The 19,617-nt window shown below is 36.7% G+C and overlaps 1 protein-coding gene across 1 annotated transcript; it reads left to right on the forward strand.

Moving 5' to 3' along the window:
- The first annotated feature begins 8,446 nt into the window (after positions 1-8,446).
- LOC141328360 (chymotrypsin-like protease CTRL-1) lies at positions 8,447-13,936 on the forward strand. The gene is made up of 6 exons (XM_073835391.1): positions 8,447-8,501; positions 9,051-9,071; positions 10,216-10,378; positions 10,461-10,735; positions 10,836-10,984; positions 13,568-13,936. The coding sequence occupies exons 1-6, from the start codon at positions 8,447-8,449 to the stop codon at positions 13,856-13,858; spliced, it is 954 nt and encodes a 317-aa protein (XP_073691492.1). The 3' UTR covers positions 13,859-13,936.
- Positions 13,937-19,617: the final 5,681 nt, after the last annotated feature.

Consider the following 19,617-nt stretch of genomic DNA (forward strand, 5'->3'; position numbering starts at 1 on the left):
TTATCCAACAAAAACCAATGTGACAATGGTTATTATTGTACTGGCATCATCAAAGGCATCAGCACTATTCTGTCAGATATGCAAAAGAAATCTCTCCCATCTCTTGCTCTGGCTACCATGCATAGACCACCAGGGCTGTATACACATTTCCTAAAAGAATTTGCAGATTTCCTTTTAGACCTATTGGTTAATTTTGATAAAGCACTAATTGTTGGAGATTTTAACATCCATGTTGATAATACAAATGATGTGTTAGGACTTGCGTTTACTGACCTAATAGTTATGAGTGGCGAGTTCATTTAAATATGGCTAAACAAGCGTATATTCTTGAAGGTTGATGATGATAAATCATTTTAGAGCAATGATTGGCGATCTGTGTGCCAATGTTAGCTGATTGTGAAGTTCCCCTGAACCTGAAGGTGTTACAAATGGTATTTGGTGAGTTATTTGTATGTTATTTTGTTTGAAATAAGTATTTTATGTCATACATTTCAAAGATTGTTTGCATATTTTCTCAATGTTAATATGAATTATTGTGAACTGTTGACCTATGTATTCTGTTTATCTCAAGGAGCAGTTGAGGGTTCAGTGGGTTCAGTCTCAAGAGTCTCACCTCAATCATGGTATTGAGGGTTGGACCTTCAGTCCATGATATTGAGGGTTGGACCTTCAGTTGGACCCTCAGTCCCTACAATCCCTGCCTGACCTGAGACTCAAACTCACAACCTTCTGGTTACAAGTCAGACTCTCTAACCATTAGGCCACAGCTGCCCCAAATGTTTAGTTATGAATATTAATTTTGCACATCCTCAATATTCTGGTAAGAGGACAATTGTTTGTTATGAAAGTTGAGATGGATGTGTAAACGGTTATAAGAGCAAGAAAAGTTTAAAAGGAATTTCATTGAATATTAATGACTATGTTTTGGTAAAACAGGTCAGGTTTGTTGCTTGAGTTGAAACCTCTACTCATGGATTTGAGATGGTGAGCCACCCAAAACTTGAATTCTGATCTCTGAACCTGGAAGGATCTTTGCTGTGACATGTGGAGGATTCATTGCACCAACTTTCTATTCCATCAGCTTTCTTCAGCTGGACATTATCTTTAGCGGTACATTTGTTTGAGCTGGTAGGATTTACCTGAATTTGCACTCACCACTGGACATCCTAAAGGACATTTTGCACTATTTTCAAAAGACAGTTATGGAAAAGAGAAGTCCTAATAAGGGTACTTTTGATTGAATGTCATTGAGCGTGAGTCAAATGTAAAATTTTGGGATTTCTTTTGAACACTTTAGTTGTGATAAGAGGTTCTGATTTGCTTGAATTGTTGCATTGAATTGTGGTTATATGCCACTGTGCTTTGTTAATGAGAATGTCTTCATTTTTTTTATCACAATAGTGTAATAAATTGTACATCTAAAAGCAAAATAGGATAAAACAAAAAAAAAAATCCTTAACTCTAAATCCAAAAATAGTGAAGCTTAATGGCTGTCAAAGCATAGCAGATCAAATTGAAGGTTTTCTAAATTACTACGATCTAAGGAAACAGAAATAAATCAGATAAAAGCTTTAAAGAACATAAGGAATAAAGAACAAAAGGAAGTCTAATCTTATTACAAGTAGGAAAGAAAGACAACACAGATAACTCAATAGTTGTGTAAAAAAAAATTTCTTTGGTTTAATTATGGTCCATTTTGTTTATGTGACTGCTGAATTACAATAGTTATTGGATTATCCTCTTTACATGATTGTGTGATTTCATTTACTGCCATCAATTATTCTGTTCTTCACTTACCTAGAAACTGGTCCATTGCTCCAACTTACATTCATGGTACTTACACGTGCATTCTGCATATTACTGATATTAGGAATCAATGTAAGTTGAGCAGTTTCTATGTCTGATTGGATAGTATTCACCACTGGACGTGGGTGTCTGACGGGGCAGTTCCGTAGGAGATGACCAGGTTTACCACGATTATAGGCAGGGTCCAGCAGTGATGCGACGTTGACGTTCGGTCCGGGATAATTTCATGGAGTCAATTTGCATGGGTTCTGGTACTGGAGAGCAAGCTGCCACCATATCGGACTGAGGAGCGGTTTCAGGGGGCTGGCAGGCAGCTAAATGCTGGGATACCCGCGTTGTTCTTTGAAGAAAAGTCTCTAACCCGATGGAATCATCATACAACGCCATTGCTGCACGAATTTCTGGGTTGAGACCTTGCCTGTAGGCACCCAGCAATGAGATCTTGTTCCATCCGCTAGCCGCAGCCAGCGTCCGGAAATGAAGAGTATATTCTTGTACTGAAGAATATCCTTGTTGTAACCGGAACAACTGATCAGAGACGGTGAGAGTACTGGTGGTAGTGCTAATTACTTCAGAAAAGTGACTGGTAAATAGATCGAAATAATTATGGCATCATCGGCATTCCATATAGCTTTGGCCCATTGTAGAGCTTTACTGGTTAGAAGAGATATGAGAAATGCTACCTTAGCGTTTTCGGTGGGGAATTGTTGTGGTTGCATGCATATGTAGAGTTGAACTTGAAGCAAAAAAAACGCTACACTCAGCCGCCTCTCCGGCAAATGTTGTTGGTAAGGCCATGGGACATCCTGAGACAGATGGCGGCATGGGAGGTGGAGTGAGTGCCACTTTGAACGTGTTGATGAGTTCAGTGAGTGGATTCAGTGTTCATTTTGTAGTAGGTCTGATCTTCTGTCACAACACAGACGGATGCAGAGACGGAGGTAAGTATATAACAGGAATAGGTAGGTAAACAGGATTCCACGATATGAATGCTAAGTGATTTTATCTGAGCAGTTCACGATAACAGGTAGGTAAATTCAAGGGAACATACGGGGAAATCGGAGTGCGAAGGATCAGCGATCGCGAGGGATGTGATCTGTAGATCAGACAACCAGCGTGTGAACAGTCAGGCATATATAGCATGTAGGTAAGTGGATTCAGGTGAGTAATTAGTAGTCAGGTGATTTGGAACGGTTGGGTGGATCCTCATAGGGTGTGGTCAGAGTGGGTGACTGCTGTGAAACTCTGAAACTAGTATCATGGTCAATATCTTCTCTAATACATTAGGAGCCATTGCCCCAATCAACCTGAAAAAGGTTAGACAAAATGTACTGTGCCATGGTACAACAATTGAGAACTGTGTAGAAAACAGTATGTCCAGCTATAAATAGGCTTTAAAAGCTGTTAGAGCTGAGCATATCCACTAATTCAGAGAAAAAAAATAAAAATAAATAAACAATCCAAGTTTTTTTTTTTTTTTTTTTTTTTTTTTTAGCACACTGGTTTGGTTAACAAATAAACAGACACCACCTGACCAAAATATTCCTGAACAGTTTATTATCAAATATGTATATATGTATATATACTTTATGAATTTATTTACTGATAAAATAGACAACATCAGAAATACAAAAACAAATGTAGATACTACAGCAACTGATAATTCAGCGTCATTCATTGCACCCGAAGAAAAAGTGCAGTGCTTTAGAACTATAGAACAGAAAGAATTAAATAAACGTATCGCTGTGTATATGGTGTTGTAGGTCTTATCTGGGACTGAGGACATTTCTTATTTAGATAAGTTCCAGCATCATCTGTATTAAAGTTAAAGAATCACCAGGCAACCAATTGGGCTTGGTTTCAAACCCCAAACAACTGGAAATGATCAAGACTCACTCAGGGTCAGAGGTCACTGCTCCATGACTGAAGTGAAGAGGATAATCCATGGATTATATACTGGTCCTTTTAAAAAAAATTAGCATATTGTGATAAAGTTCATTATTTTCTGTAATGTACTGATAAACATTAGACTTTCATATATTTTAGATTCATTACACACATTTGAAAGTAGTTCTAGCCTTTTATTGTTTTAATATTGATTATTTTGGCATACAGCTCATGAAAACCCAAAATTCCTATCTCAAAAAATTAGCATATTTCATCCGACCAATAAAAGAAAAGTGTTTTTAATACAACAAAAAAAAAGTCAACCTTCAAATAATTATGTTCAGTTATACACTCAATACTTGGTCGGGAATCCTTTTGCAGAAATGACTGCTTCAATGCGGCGTGGCATGGAGGCAATCAGCCTGTGGCACTGCTGAGGTGTTATGGAGGCCCAGGATGCTTCGATAGCGGCCTTAAGCTCATCCAGAGTGTTGGGTCTTGCGTCTCTCAACTTTCTCTTCACAATATCTCACAGATTCTCTATGGGGTGTAATACCATGGTCAGTAAACCATTTACCAGTGGTTTTGGCACTGTGAGCAGGTGCCAGGTCGTGCTGAAAAATGAAATCTTCATCTCCATAAAGCTTTTCAGCAGATGGAAGCATGAAGTGCTCCAAAATCTCCTGATAGCTAGCTGCATTGACCCTGCCCTTGATAAAACAGTGGTCCAAAGTACTTTTTTCGGATGAAAGCAAATTTTGCATGTCATTCAGAAATCAAGGTGCCAGAGTCTGGAGGAAGACTGGGGAGAGGGAAATGCCAAAATGCCTGAAGTCCAGTGTCAAGTACCCACAGTCAGTGATGGTCTGGGGTGCCATGTCAAGGGCAGGGTCATGCCGCATTGAAGCAGTAATTTCTGCAAAAGGATTCCCGACCAAGTATTGAGTGTATAACTGAACATAATTATTTGAAGGTTGACTTTTTTTGTATTAAAAACACTTTTCTTTTATTGGTCGGATGAAATATGCTAATTTTTTGAGATAGGAATGTTGGGTTTTCATGAGCTGTATGCCAAAATCATCAATATTAAAACAATAAAAGGCTAGAACTACTTTCAAATGTTTGTAATGAATCTAAAATATATGAAAGTCTAATGTTTATCAGTACATTACAGAAAATAATGAACTTTATCACAATATGCAAATTTTTTTAAAAGGACCTGTACACACAACTGCAGATGCTGCTTTATTTGTGTGAACATCCACCTCCTATGTCTTCTCATAAAGATTCATTTTTCAGGCAGTGCTGTACAAAAAGATGACAAATCCTTTTTAGACATTAGAGGAATAATTAAAAAACACACTGTTTTTATAGTAAAACAAACCATGCTGTCCTGACAGACACACAAACATATTCACACTCAAAGCCACAAAGGTTTAGATGAATAATTACCTGTCACAAGCTGTTCAACTCAACTCCCAGTTCAACAGGTTCAGAAGCAGCTCCTACAATCAATCTGAACATCATTCACTAAAATATATAAATAAATAAATAAATAAATAAATAAATAATCAAATTCATTCACATTATAAACTAACAGCTTACAGATGGTGCCCCTTTCACAATAAGTAGTCTGTTGCAAAAGTTTAACTTTTGACAATGCTGGCTGTGCATTAAAAAAAAAAAAAAAAAAACCTGTACAGGTGAACCAAGGTTTTCATAGTTTAACATGACCATATGTATTTAAATTGTATTTACATTCGTATTTACATATATTTAAATATGAAAAAGAAGCAAAAACGTGTTTAGAGTAGTATTTTCACTTTATCTGTGCTAAGATGTCAACAACCTCTGAAACACTATAAAAAATCTCAATTTATAGCTGTCGTAACCTTATACAGCTGTAGTACAGTTTGAAAAGTAGATTGTCCAATTTTAAGAAAAGCAGCAATACAGAATGTAATATATATTAGTTCACTCAATTCAAATCAGTTGTGTTTAGTTTCATTAGTTGGCATGAAAAACTCTTTCTGTTCCAGTGTCACTGTGCATGAAGATGAAATGATATGCTTTCGGCTAAAGAAAAGTTAATTGTGAACATCTCTGTGTTTGGGAGCGACTAGGTGTTTCACATTCAGTATCTGCTCTGATGTCAAATTAAAAAGGATTCAAAATTGAAATAGCTTTTTAAAAGTTTTGACCTTTTCACCGTTATTTCTGTTATTGCAATTGTCCTCTGTTGCCTAACCCCCTCTGATTAAATATAAAAAAATATATATTTTCCTAACGATGACTAATATAATTCACAGAAAGATGGCAAAATTGAAATGTATTAAACATATTATTAATAAAAAACGGAGACATATATGCCATTAATATCTGTAAAATAAGTAATTTGGCCAATTTTGTTTAAATGAGGGATTGCAGAAATGAATACACCCTTGATTCAATTCAACAAAGTGTAATATTCTAGTACTTAATATGTCTTTCATGACTCACAGTCCTCTAACCTTTCTTGACACTGACCTCCGGTTTCACAAACAAGGCTTAAGCCTAATCCTATAGACTAAAATGTAAATCTGAGCTGTTTTGACTGAAAGAAACTTGCACTGACTGATCTTAAAATATATCAGTGCTTTTGCTTTGTCTCAGGATGCACATCTGTAATGTTTTTTTTTTTTTTTTTTCTAAGCAAGTTTATAAAAAAATACTTAAATGTCCTAATTGAACTATGGCCTAATCCTGGCTTATTCTAAGCCCTGTCTGTGAAAACAGGCCTGAGTGTTCATGGAGTTTAACTCCTGGAAGATGATCTTCTTAAATGCCCTGAACTTTAATGGGGGGGTTTTGCTCAGCGTTTCTCTACAGAATCCCCCACAGCGGCTCAAAAGGGTTAAGATTGAGTGAAATACATGACCACTGAAGGATTTTCGCCTTCAGAGAATTAATATATTCATTGTCATGTTGAAAAAATGCCCAACAATGCAGGGAATAAATTTAATTTTTAATTTTTAAATTTCAGGTTTTAGTATTGCATTGCACAGTGGTGTGTGAATTGATGACAGCATTGGTAAACCACAACTTCCTAAAAACTTCAGCACTCATACATCCCTATATAAGAGCTTTACTAACACTGAACGCCACTGTGGGAACCAGACACTTCTCAGTGTACTCCTCCTCTAGCAACAACATAACATTTTGGATGCTGTTAGAGCCAAACGGATTGACTTGGCCTCGTGAGACCAAAGTGTGGATTCCAAGAAGTCAATATTTTGTAAATATAGGTCTTGGAAAAAGCTAAACAAGTTTATTGTGCTTTGGCTACTTGTGTGGATAAACAACCATGCATGTGACATCTGCCGGCTGCATCTTACTCTGTCAAATAAACAGTCAATCTTTTCATAGCTTTTGCTGGCTCTCAGACACTTTCTTGGTGTTTCTCCTGTTCTTTTTCAAGCAAAAACTCACTCATCTCTAAAGAAAAGCTTAAAGTGAAGACCTAATTATTTCAGGGGCCTTTTCACAAGTCCATTGTTTTTTTTTTATTTCTGTGAAAATTTTGCTAATTGTTCACCCTAAAAACAATAATATGGTATTCCTCTTGTGCCATTGTCCTCTTTTATGCTAAGATATAAGTCTCCAGACAGTTCTCTCTTAAGTGGTTTTCATATAATAATTCAGAGTATAATTCAGACTTATAAAATTTTAATTGTCAAGAAAATACTTGAGTTATCATATTTTATGGAAAATGTTTCCCTGCCAAAAAAAGTTTGTTTTTTTTTTTGTTTGTTTTTTTACGGCTTTCTGTTTTTTCAATGACATATGCACAGGGCATTATTGTGCAATGTTACCTGGTTAAATGTCGATCCAGGAAGTGGTAAAGGACTGTTTAGCAACAGATACTGCAAGAGCTTGCAGGTGATGATGGATGATGGATGATGGAAGTCTAAACACCCCCCTGGCTATTGAGTTAAATCTGTGCTGAGAAACTCCTTCATGACAAGCATCAGCATGTTTACAACCTGCCAGGACTACATCTCAAGTTTCTTGTCTCTGCCGTTTGTAAGCTTTTTTCTGCTAAAAGCATCAAAGGCTTCAGGGCTAAAGTGGAGAGAACAAATACGTGGGTCTTTAGGAAGTTTTATTTGTCCACAGGCATCTCCCCATTCTTTTCTCCTTTTCTTATGGCTAGGAAATTAGTGAAGTCTTACATATCTTCAACCAAAAGCTGCACAATGTGGCATCATATCAGTATTTTATTTCCCTAAAATAATGGCACCTCTCGGCTCCCGTACACCATTAAAATCTTTCATGGGTTTTCTACTACATATTCCAGTAACCATACAATTATTAATACCCAGGGTTTTTTTTTACATATATTGCATGTTCAGATATTCATACAACAAAATATTCTGGAGGGGATGAACATTTTGTCAAAATGACCAAAAAATGCTGGCCAGGAAGGAGTTATAGATCTCGAGCTATAGAACCCAGTCTCCTTCAGTGTGTGCTATATGCAACTAAATGTGACACTCCCACCCACTTCCACAAAACACATGAAAATCTCAGAATAAGCATTTGAATACGTTTTTTTTTTTTTTTTTTTTTTACAACTAAAATATGAGACAGAGATGAACGTCGTCTTGAGGTGGAGACAGACAAATCTTTAAAAATGCATTGGGTCTTGCTTTCCATCTCATTAGAAACCAGAAAGTGGAGGAACAGCAGTCAGATCACAGAGCAGAACAGAAGGATGAAGTTCAATACCGCTTTGAGTGTTGCTGGAGTCATACTTCTCAACATAACTGGTAAGATTTTACAAGAAGCCTACAACATGAGAAAATCAGATGTAAATTTAATAAAAATGCTTCAACTGTTTATTAACTGGCATTCACTTAATTCCTAAGAATCGTTGTAAAGACAAATGCATAATGTATTTATTTTAATGGATGAAGTTTTTTGGTCACTTCATGAATACCATACTTTTATTTATATTATTTATAGATTTGATGATGAATATTCCTTTAAGGTGTGGAAAGTATCCAAACTTGTATGAAGCAATGTAAAATATATTAAAAAAGTGCTAAAAGAAAGGCACACTTGTTATATATTCAGTAACTCTCAAATATTAAGTTGCTTTAATGCAGCTTTAATTTGTGCTTTGGGTCCCGTTCCATCCATCCTTTCTCCAAATCACTAAGCCTAGTAATTATTTATTGTATAGCAGAAACGCTTTCAGTGTGAAAGCACAATTTAAGGCTGCTGCTAATACACATACAAGTGATGGTGGTCTACACAAACTAGTATATCAGCTCTGTCTGCATGATTGTCTTCTTTGTCTTTGTCTGTCCACTCAGGTTCTCTCTGCCAGTTAAATGGTAAGTTGTCATAATGACCAGAAAACAGAATCACAGAATGTGAAACTAGGGTGAGTGGGAAGGGACATGATTGGTTCATTTTGTTGTGGCCACAACATATTAACTTGTGGAAATGTCAAATTATGAGATATGAGATGTGAAGTTGTAGCCTTGTGATGCTATGTTGAGGGAAGAACATCCATTTCTCGTGGCTACGACTTATGTTTTAGGATTTTTTATTTATTTATTTTTTTTCATGGAAATGAGTTTAATGCGTAACAAACCTGCATGACCATAGTAACCTGGGATAATCAGAAATTAATTTATTCATATTTATTTTATATTAAGAAATCATTATATGAATTATTATAGATATTAATACATTTTTTAAATGATTATATAAACCATAGGTGAAGCTGTCTATGCGCAATGTAGACAGCATTCAAATGAAGTTTATCATAAATAAATGTTACATAAAATACATCAAATAAATACATCTTTACCATCTTTATTGCTGTAATATTTGTATGTATGTATGTGTTATTATTGGTTATTTTAGATTCGTTTAAATGCAATTTTCCCCCTTCATTTTAATTTATTTACTTAAGGTTATGAATAGTTTTGTAAATGATAGCCTAATGTAAATGCTCCGCATGCGAATAAAACATTAACCCCTGGTTTCACAATCAAGGCTTAAGCCTAGTCCCAGACTAAAATGTAAGTCTGAGCTGTTTCAACTGAAAGAAACTTGCAATAACTGATCTTAAAATATAAAAGTGCCTTTGTTTTGTCTTAAGATGCACACCAGTAATGTTTTTTTTTTCTAAGGCATGTTTATAAAAGTTACTTAAATATCCTAATTAAACTATGGCCTAATGCTGGTTTAGTCTAAGCCCTGTCTGTGAAAACAGGCCTAATTGTGGTAAATGACTGGAATTTTTACTGGAATGCAGTTTAAAGGTTGAGTTGAACATATATCTAATTTTATTTCAGCTAGTTAATGTGCTGAAATTATTAATTAATTCACATAGTTTCATTTGTAAAAGAAAACGCTCATTTATCATCACACATAGGCAAAAAATCGATCATAAGGCTAGTATAGCAAATACTAGCATGATTATACAAAATGTTAATTAGGAAATCATGTATTTCTTTCTTTCTTCAGTTTGTGGTCGAACCTCCCGAAAAGACAGGATTGTTGGAGGGAATAATGCGACGGTAGGGTCTTGGCCATGGCAGGTCAGCATTCATTGCGGCAAAGGCCATATCTGTGGCGGGACTCTCATCAATAAAGACTGGGTTTTATCTGCAGCACACTGCTTCAAGGAGTATGAATTTTAAGGCTTAAAGATACATTTGTAGATTGATAATAGTGGGATTACAGTAGACTTTCTCTATTTGCAGGATCAGGACACCTTGCATATTCAAGATGTACTTTGGCCTTTTGAATCAAACTAGCTCAAGCCACAGTGAAACCAGGACTGCGAGACGAATTCTCTCCCATCCTAACTATGACAGTGCTACTTATGACAACGACATTGCACTGATTGAGCTCTCCTCCTCTGTAACTTTTCTTTATAACACCAGTCCGGTCTGTCTGGCAGCTGCTAATAGTACTTTTGCTGCAGGAACTGAAAGCTGGGTCACTGGATGGGGCTTCCTTCAATTTAGCCAAAACCCTGATGGTGAGTGAACATTTGCTTGCTAGATATTCTGTAAACCTGAACATTTTACCAACAAATAGTTTTCAAAACCATAAAATCTGTCCTCTGATCTGTATCACAGACAAACTGCTTTCTGATAAACTGCAGGAGGTGATGTTACCAGTTGTGAGCAACAGTGACTGTGAGAATGCATATAAAAGCACCTCAAGCATCACAGACAATATGATTTGTGCTGGATGGTTAAATCAGGAAGGAAAAGATGCATGTCAGGTAAGACATCAGTCATTCACTTTAAAGGGGTCATCGGGTGCCCATTTCCCACAAGTTCATGTTACCCTTTAGGGTCTTTAATGCATGGCAAACGGCTCTTCCCTGCTGAAAAAAAAAACAGCATATGCTGGTTAGGTATGTTTTGGTGCTGGGATGCTGGTTTTAGCTGGTTTATGCTGGTCCTTTGCTGGTTAATGCTGGTCCCTTGATGGTTTATGCTGGTCCTTAGCTGGTTAATGCTGGTCCTTTGCTGGTTTATGCTGGTCATGTTGCTGGTCAAGGACCAGCATAAACCAGCAAAGGACCAGCATTAATCAGCAACATGACCAGCATAAACCAGCAAAGGACCAGCATATACCAGCTAAAACCAGCATCCCAGCACCAAAACATACCTAACCAGCATATGCTGTTTTTTTCAGCAGGGTTGACCGCATTAATTATTATTTCAAAGGTCCTTACAGCCCAAAACAGCAAAATAACCAAAACTCACAATGACACTGGCCAAACAAATAAATACAATAAACAACAAGATAAAAATGACACATTATGTCCATGTTTTTATTTCCAAAATATTATGTTTTATTTTTTACAGAAAGCACAAACTCTATTTCTCTCGCTCTCTCTCACTCACAGACGCACACACATACAGTTAGAACTCGTGTTAGCATTCACGCTAATGTTGTTAGCACTGCTCTGATGATGAACAAATTAAAAACGACATGACAGTTCTAACAAGCGAGGTAACAACAGCATGATCTTGAAGAAATCGAACTTAAAGTTTAACTGTTAGTAGAGACACTGCTGCCAGTCACCTTTGAGAGTCACACAGACTTGAGAGAGGTAATTCATGCGCTTAATATCTCTCTCCCTCTCTCTTTCTGTCCATCTGCTTGTCTGTCCACTTCGTGTCATGACTGCATCACCACTTCGGTTGTGCATTATTTTCGAAGAATTCTACGGTCCATCGTCAATTATTCCTTACATATGTGTGTGTGTGTGTGTTTGTGTATATGAGCAATATCACACTCGTAGACTTGAGATTTGGCTGTATATCGGCACTCTGTGATTACCTGCGGCCTCGTGCCTATGGTGAATCACAATCGTGCTGATATACAGCCATATCTCAAGTCTACGAGTGTGATATTGCATTTATACAACAGTTCAAAGGAACTAGTGTGTAAATACATAAACAAAATAACAACGGAGTGTTTTCAAAAGCCCTCTTTTATGCAAACTACTTCCTTCCGCCACGGATTCAAATCAAAATGTGTTGGTTGATCAGCTGAGCATAAGTTTCCTTACAAATTCCAAAACATCACTTTAAAATTAGTAACAAACGTACATTAAGTTGCTTCATTGACAGCATATTTCAAAACTTTTTCAGATTAAAACTTTTCAGTTTAAAAGTCCCAAAGTAACTATTAACCGCTCACTCATAACACTTGACACTATCTAAAGGCGGAACGATGTAACTAAAATCACCATCACAAATACACACGTTTCTCAGTACTAAATACTATTATTAAATGCATTATTTAAAATATAGTTTATATATTTTTTATTTACTGAGTAATAATTTTAAATAAACATCAACCACAAAAACAGGCATAAAAAAGTTGAAAAGGCAATTCAGTCAAGAATAAGGCAGCATTCAGCATTGAATTTACATAAACATGCTACATGAACTATCTTCTTCTCTGGAACAAATAATAGATTAATGAGACCAAAGACTGCCACTTAGATTTACCCATAATGAATTACATCTCATGAGTAACTACTACAGAGACATCAGAGCCAGCGGTAAATTCCAGAAGATCTGGCCGTGGTGAGAGCGCTCTAGAGCGGATTGATGAGTGCAGAACGCTCGCTCACGATATGGATCTCACACGTCCGAAAACGATGAAGCACGTTTTCTTTATTAACAAACTGGATATTTGAACTACAAACAAGTACATTCTCACCTGAAAACCTCCTAAAACTACATTCAGTAACAGAAAAAAGAGCATTCGCCATGACACTTAAAAAAAAAAGAACAAAAAAAAAAAGAACTAGAACAAGCGGAGCGATACAAAATTGTGAAAGGGCGTTCCCGTAGCAATACCAGTCGAATATCAACCAATCAGATTTGTTGTATATACTGTGTGTGTGTGTGTGTGTGTGTGTGTGTGTGTACCTGGTATTCATCACGTTGTGGGGACCAAATGCCAAAGGATAGTAATACCAGTAAATTTTGACCTTGTGGGGACATTTCTTAGGTCCCCATGAGGAAACAGGCTTATAAATCAAGCCCAATTAGTTTTTTTGAGAAAGTAAAAGTGTGCACAATCTCCTGTGAGGGCTAGGTTTAGGTGTAGGGTAGGTGTAGGGCGATAGAAAATACGGTTTGTAAAGTATAAAAACCATTACTCCTATGGAATGTCCCCATAAAACATGTAAACCCAACGTGTGTGTGTGTGTGTGTGTGTGTGTGTGTGTGTGTGTGTGTGTGTGTGTGTGTGTGTGTTCATGTCAAAAGGTTATGTCTCTAACACTTGTTCAGTGGATACTGTCAGAGATATAACTGTTGAATGTTTGTCATTACAGTGTGACTCCGGAGGTCCAATGGTCATTAACAATGGCTTCCTGTGGATTCAATCTGGCATTGTGAGCTGTGGTGAAGGATGTGGAGACCCCGAATATCCCGGTGTGTACACCAGAGTCTCTCAGTACCAGAAATGGATCGAGTCTAGCATAGGCACCAATCTGCCTGGATTTGTAGTTTTCAATTCAGCATCCGACTCCAACTTCAGAAGCGTACCCGACCTCCTCTTATTCCCCTTTTCTCTCACGTTCTCCATCATTCCTTTGACTTTTTCCAACTCTGTCGCTCCTTAAAGATTGTTTGAACAGTAATCCTCAGGGTTGTTTGATGAAGAGGATGGTTCTAATGTACATGTTCGCATAAATATAAGAAAACAGACATATTGCCAATTTTGTAATTTATTCTTTCTTTCTTTTTTCATTGTATTATTATTGAACAGCTCTCTTACTAACATTATAAGAGTAAGCACTAATGAAGTTTATTGTTTTTTTAAATGATTTTATTCTATATAATGGTAACAAATATATTTATATTTGTATGATTGATAGCCAGCAATATAACTGGAGCTCTGCAAGTTAATCATGGATATTGGTTGATGAAAATTGATTTATATTGAATTAATTTCAATGTTGAAGTCACATGTACTGCCTAAACGGAATAAACACATAATAAGAAACAGACTGGAGGAATGTTCTCTATATCTCTTCACACTGTCTAATATACTGTATATATAAGTAACGTTTACTCCATGTTCTTAATGATTTCATGTTATTAATGTTTCATTGATTTACACTGTATGAGTTTATTGTGCTTACGGCAATCTGCAGCTCTAATGATTCATATTCAATCAGAAACGGCAACTACTGTAACTGTAAGTTCTGTGTTTGTGAATAATACAGTTGTTTGAGGACAGAAACCCACTCACCTCTGAATGCCAGACACAAAGATGCTGATAGGAAATCAAACTAGATTCAGATTACAATACAACTGAAATTTAAAAATAATACAAAAATAAATAATTAAAACAAAAATCAACTGTTGCTAATCAAATTAAATCAAGAAATATCAGTATCAGGATCAGTATCAACAAAATCGTGCACTGAAGAATTGGCACAGAAGCTGCATCAGAATTGACATTTAGATGTATTCACATTAATGCATCTCCTACAAACCTGAAAATCTTGTCGTTTCATTTGTAACTTTGTTGTATTATATTCATCTGTGATGTTTCTTGCTACATCAAAGATCTTCAGGTGAGACTGATCTCAGTCCAGTCAATAAATCTCAAGAGCTCATGTCATCAATTTCAGCTCCAGTCTCACATTACAGGATCGTAAGCAGGGGTGTAGTGGTGCCTGGAGAAGTGGGTATACGCTACATTTGATTATTGGGTGTTTTAGCAAATATTTACATATGACTGGATGTGGTGGTTTGTCATGATTTTGGGTAATGCAGGACACTACTGAATGATGCGCATTAGACTGGATTTTGAAGTGGGCATACGCAAAGCCGCCTGTTAAAGAAGTGGGTATATGCCGTATACCTGTGTATACCCTCCACTACACCACTGATCGCAAGCATCTAAAGCTGATATGCAATAACCTATAGTGTACAAAGTAAACTGATGGCATCATTAAAGCGTTTTATTCTTTGCTAAATTAACTCTCATTTGTGAGTTAACTCTCTAGATGGATTCGCATATGATTTTGAGAGTTATTCTGACAGAAGCGGATATCAGGAAAATCAAACTGACTACAAAGCCTTGCTCAGCTCAAGATTTGATAAGTTGTCTCACAAATACTCTGGCAGTAGAGTATAACTTTTCCTTGCAATTTCAAGATCCAGATTTTGATAATGAACTTTGTAATTTGACTGATTTGTCAAAGCTCCCTCACAAACCGATCCTGGCTAACGCCAGACCACGTCATAACAACTTTGTCATGATTCGTGGTCTGGGAACCACATGTTCATTTTCTCGTATTTGAGGCGTGGTTTACGAATGCCCAGAGCTGTTTATTGGGTGATACGAATGTCTATCAAATGCGCCTGTGCGTAGCTCATAGCCAATCGTGTCAATAATGCCGGATGACGTATGTAGAGCGAACGCCAAAAGCTGCTAAATAAACTTGCGTCCTAAACTACTTAGAACACTATCTAAGGCTGCATCGAAAGATAACTTCGCATCTGCTGCCATGCTGGATCCGTAGTTATAAACAAACTGCTCCGGTGAGTCGCATAGAAGGTGTCATCGTCTTGCTGCTCCCTCCCCGTTCTGTGATTGGTTCCCTATCTGAGGTGAAAATTAGGTCCATGGCTTCCAGGCTGCCTAGCAGCGTGAATAAAATCGTGCTGCGCGCAAGGCAGAATGGGGAAACCCAGGCTATCACAATCCAACTGTGAAAATCATTCCTCTGCTTGAACTATGCCAGTGTTGTCAAGTGACACACAGGAATCAAGTGAAGCTTTGAATGATGCTGCAAGTTCGGCAGATACCATACTGATCTCCACAACACCCCAGGAACAGAAAATGCCATGGACTTGAAGTCTTTTTGATTCCAAAATTCTCTGTTGATGTGGAGTATAGGCTGTATCAAGAAAATGTAATTTACTTGAGGGATGGAACTGCCTTAAAAATGACTAAGGAGTTGAAACACAACATTCTTCAGAAGCTGGCAGAGAACATATTCTCCTTCAAAACTTACCCAACTTCTTCTGATATAAAATATGTTGCTAAGGCATTAGTGGCGGCTCACCCATGCCTTCGAGAATCATGATCACCCTTTGAATACTGTGGGTGGACACACAGTTTAAAAGACAAAATGGGCAATTACAGGTCAAGAATGAGGAGCCTTGGGCACACAGATGTTATGGTTAATGCTGGGAAAAGAGGAAATTCTGCCAGTCGTGATCCTAACAAGAACATTAAGAAACCCAATGAAAAGAGAAGTCAACTACAACAAAGGATGCCTCCAGCCTTGAAATACACAGACAGGAATTGGTGGATGAAATGAAAAAAAAAAACAAAAAAAAAAAAAACAAGTGCAGACTTCATCAGTCAGAGGATGGACATCACACTTGCTTTTAGAAGAAATTAAGTTGTAATCAACAAACCTCCTCTAAGCCAGTTGCTTCAGCGTTGGCCAGCACTACTTTTAGAAAGTCAGGTAATGTGAAATGCTTATTTATTGTAACAAAATGTGCAACCCATCAGAACTGTCCACAGCCATATCACCCGGCAGCCCAAGACCGGTTGCTCACTGAAGCTAAGCAGGGTTGAGCCTGGTCAGTACCTGGATGGGAGACCTCCTGGGAAAACTAGGTTGCTGTTGGAAGAGTTGTTAGTGAGGCCAGCAGGGGGTGCTCACCCTGTGGTCTATGTGGGTCCTAATGCCCCAGTATAGTGACGGGGACACTATACTGTAAAAGGCACCGTCCTTCGGATGAGATGTTAAACCGAGGTCCTGACTCTCTGTGGTCATTAAAAATCCCATGGCACTTCTCGTAAAGAGTAGGGGTGTAACCCCGGTGTCCTGGCCAAATTCCCTCCACTGGCCCTAGTCAATCATGGCCTCCTAATAATCCCCATTCATTGAATTGGCTCCATAACTCTCTCCTGAGTATTATATAGTATAGCTGGTGTGTGGTGAGCGCACCGGCGCCGTTGTACTGTGGCTGCCGACGCATCATCCAAGTGGATGCTGCACACTGGTGATGGTTGAGGAGAGATCCCCTATATGATTGTAAAGCGCTTTGGGTGTACGGCAATACACAATGAAAGCGCTATATAAATGCATCATTCATTCATTCAACTGTCTGTTGTTAAATGTTTTTGGGTACTCTTAGGTTTACCAAAAATTCAGCCGGATGATTGGAAAGAATCTTAAACAGGAATTGTATGGCTCTCTTGATCATCACTGTCCACAATTGATTCAGATCTTCAGGTCAAAGAGAGGTCTCACAGGCCAGATTTTGAGTGATCTTCTTCAACTAATCAAGGTTTGTAAATTTAAGTTTGTCAGCATCATTTTAAGTCAGCCTGTTACCATTTTTTCAAGATTGTTAAGAAAAATAGACAGAACAATAGTTTGTAGACATTTTTTTAGACATTAATATTTAATTTACAGATTTGTATGCACATAATTGACAAAGCATCCCAAATCACTTGCACAGTACATGCAGATAACTAAAGAGAAACATGTTTGTTAAAAGTTAATCTTAAATATTTTTTTTTCCATAATTTCCACTTTCATATCCAGTCTTCTGATAACGAGGAGTCATTTCAGCATGCAAGTCGGCACAGGCGAATTAAAAATGTGTGGTGAAACACACTGTGATGTAAATGCACCGTTAAATTATGTGTTTTTTTAAGCTAACTGTTACCTCTTATTTAATAGAGTTTTGTTGTGAAGTAAAAGTTAAACGTAAAGAAATTCAACTCACCTTGCAGCAAACGTTGATAGAAATGTGCAAGCAGTCATGTTGTGTTCCATTCTGCCTCGTTTTCAGCCTGTTGCCATTGACAACTGACTTAAATAAGCTTATGTACTTTAATTAAACCAATAGGTAGAATAAGAAAATGCAGGAAAACCGTGCACTTAACTAAAAAAAAGCCGGTAATACAGCAAATGTGTTATTGTTTATGTTTATTGTCCTTAATAATTTTGAATTGAAACAACTTCAGGGATAACAGTGCAGAGCAAATGTATATATTGTAAGTTAATATATTTTAATTTGATTTCTAAAATCCCTTTTTTTTCTAAAATTATATATTCATCACATTGATCTGCTGCCCTTTTTCTTCATTTGGCCCTCTGTTCTTTACAATATTAGAGAACTGCATTTAGTGTCACTGCAAACATGTTATTGTTTGTAAAGCACATACAGGACTATGGACTTATGTGAGATATTTTGTTGCCTCATGATGAAATGTCCCTTGACCTGTGTACCTAATACTGTGATGCCTCAAAACCAAGTTCTAATGAATGGTTACAGTAAAGTTTTTATTTGTATTTTTATTTTTATTTAAATGTAGTGCAGGTTAAGTGCTCTATACATTTACCTGCTTCTGGATATAAGTATGCTGGCTGTTCTTTCTTTATTTCTTACTTTGTTTCTTTATCCTCCCTGTATGGCATTAAATTTATCTCTGCGTAAGATGCAACTGAATGCATTTCACATATCAAACAGTAGATAATACTACTGAATAAAATGTAGCAGTTATCAAAACATGTTCCAGGTCCATCCAAGTGGAAGCATTAGTGGCTTTTTACATTACAGTGATAGTCTGATGACGAGATGAATGTACACGTTTTATAATACCCAGAAAATTAGCTACATATTAACAGCAAAACAAATTCTGCTAAGTGGAGTTTCTGTGAATTCACCATATGGGGATGTCAATGTCCTCAAATGAGGGGAGCTTTAAAGGGTTTGTTTATCTATAGATGTTTTTCCACCGAACTCCAGACTCTAGATGATGGGTCTATGAGGGCAAAGGGCCATTATTTTTTTTATATAAATATGACTACAGAAATCCCATGAGCTTCAGATTTGAGTTGAAGACATTAGCAGAAGATTTCTTCTCTTAACTTACCAAGGACACACAGAGACTTCAGGTAATAAATCATTTCAATGCAATACGAACTGGTGAAGTTAATGTAAATGTGATGAAAATATGTTTGAAATATGAAGTTTGATGTGGCATGTGTTTATTAGAAAGATCACTAGACTGCAAACAAATTAAAAGAAAGAACATCTTTGTGTTTCTTAATACCGGATACGTTTTAAACAATTAATTAAATAACCGTCCTTATTTAAGGAAATGTAAGACATTGAGATAATTGTGAAATCCCTTTTATTATATATATATATATATATATATATATTATATATATATATATATATATATAATATATATATATATATATATATTTATTTATTTATTTTATTTATTTATTTATTTTCATAAAACCTCAAACTAAGCCTTTCAGAGGATAAGCCACAAATATTAAAACTGTCAGGCTGAAACCAGAAAGATTACATAGTTTCACTG

The sequence above is a fragment of the Garra rufa genome, chromosome 1 (genome assembly GCF_049309525.1).
Source record: "Garra rufa chromosome 1, GarRuf1.0, whole genome shotgun sequence".
In the NCBI taxonomy this organism is placed as follows: domain Eukaryota; kingdom Metazoa; phylum Chordata; class Actinopteri; order Cypriniformes; family Cyprinidae; genus Garra; species Garra rufa.

Excerpts from the sequence above, each read along its gene's own strand:
- LOC141328360 (XM_073835391.1), top strand. The coding sequence starts at position 8,447 with ATGAAGTTCAATACCGCTTTGAGTGTTGCTGGAGTCATACTTCTCAAC. Across the intron at positions 10,736-10,835 it reads ATTTAGCCAAAACCCTGATG|ACAAACTGCTTTCTGATAAA; the intron begins GTGAGTGAACAT and ends TCTGTATCACAG. Across the intron at positions 10,985-13,567 it reads AAGGAAAAGATGCATGTCAG|TGTGACTCCGGAGGTCCAAT; the intron begins GTAAGACATCAG and ends TTGTCATTACAG.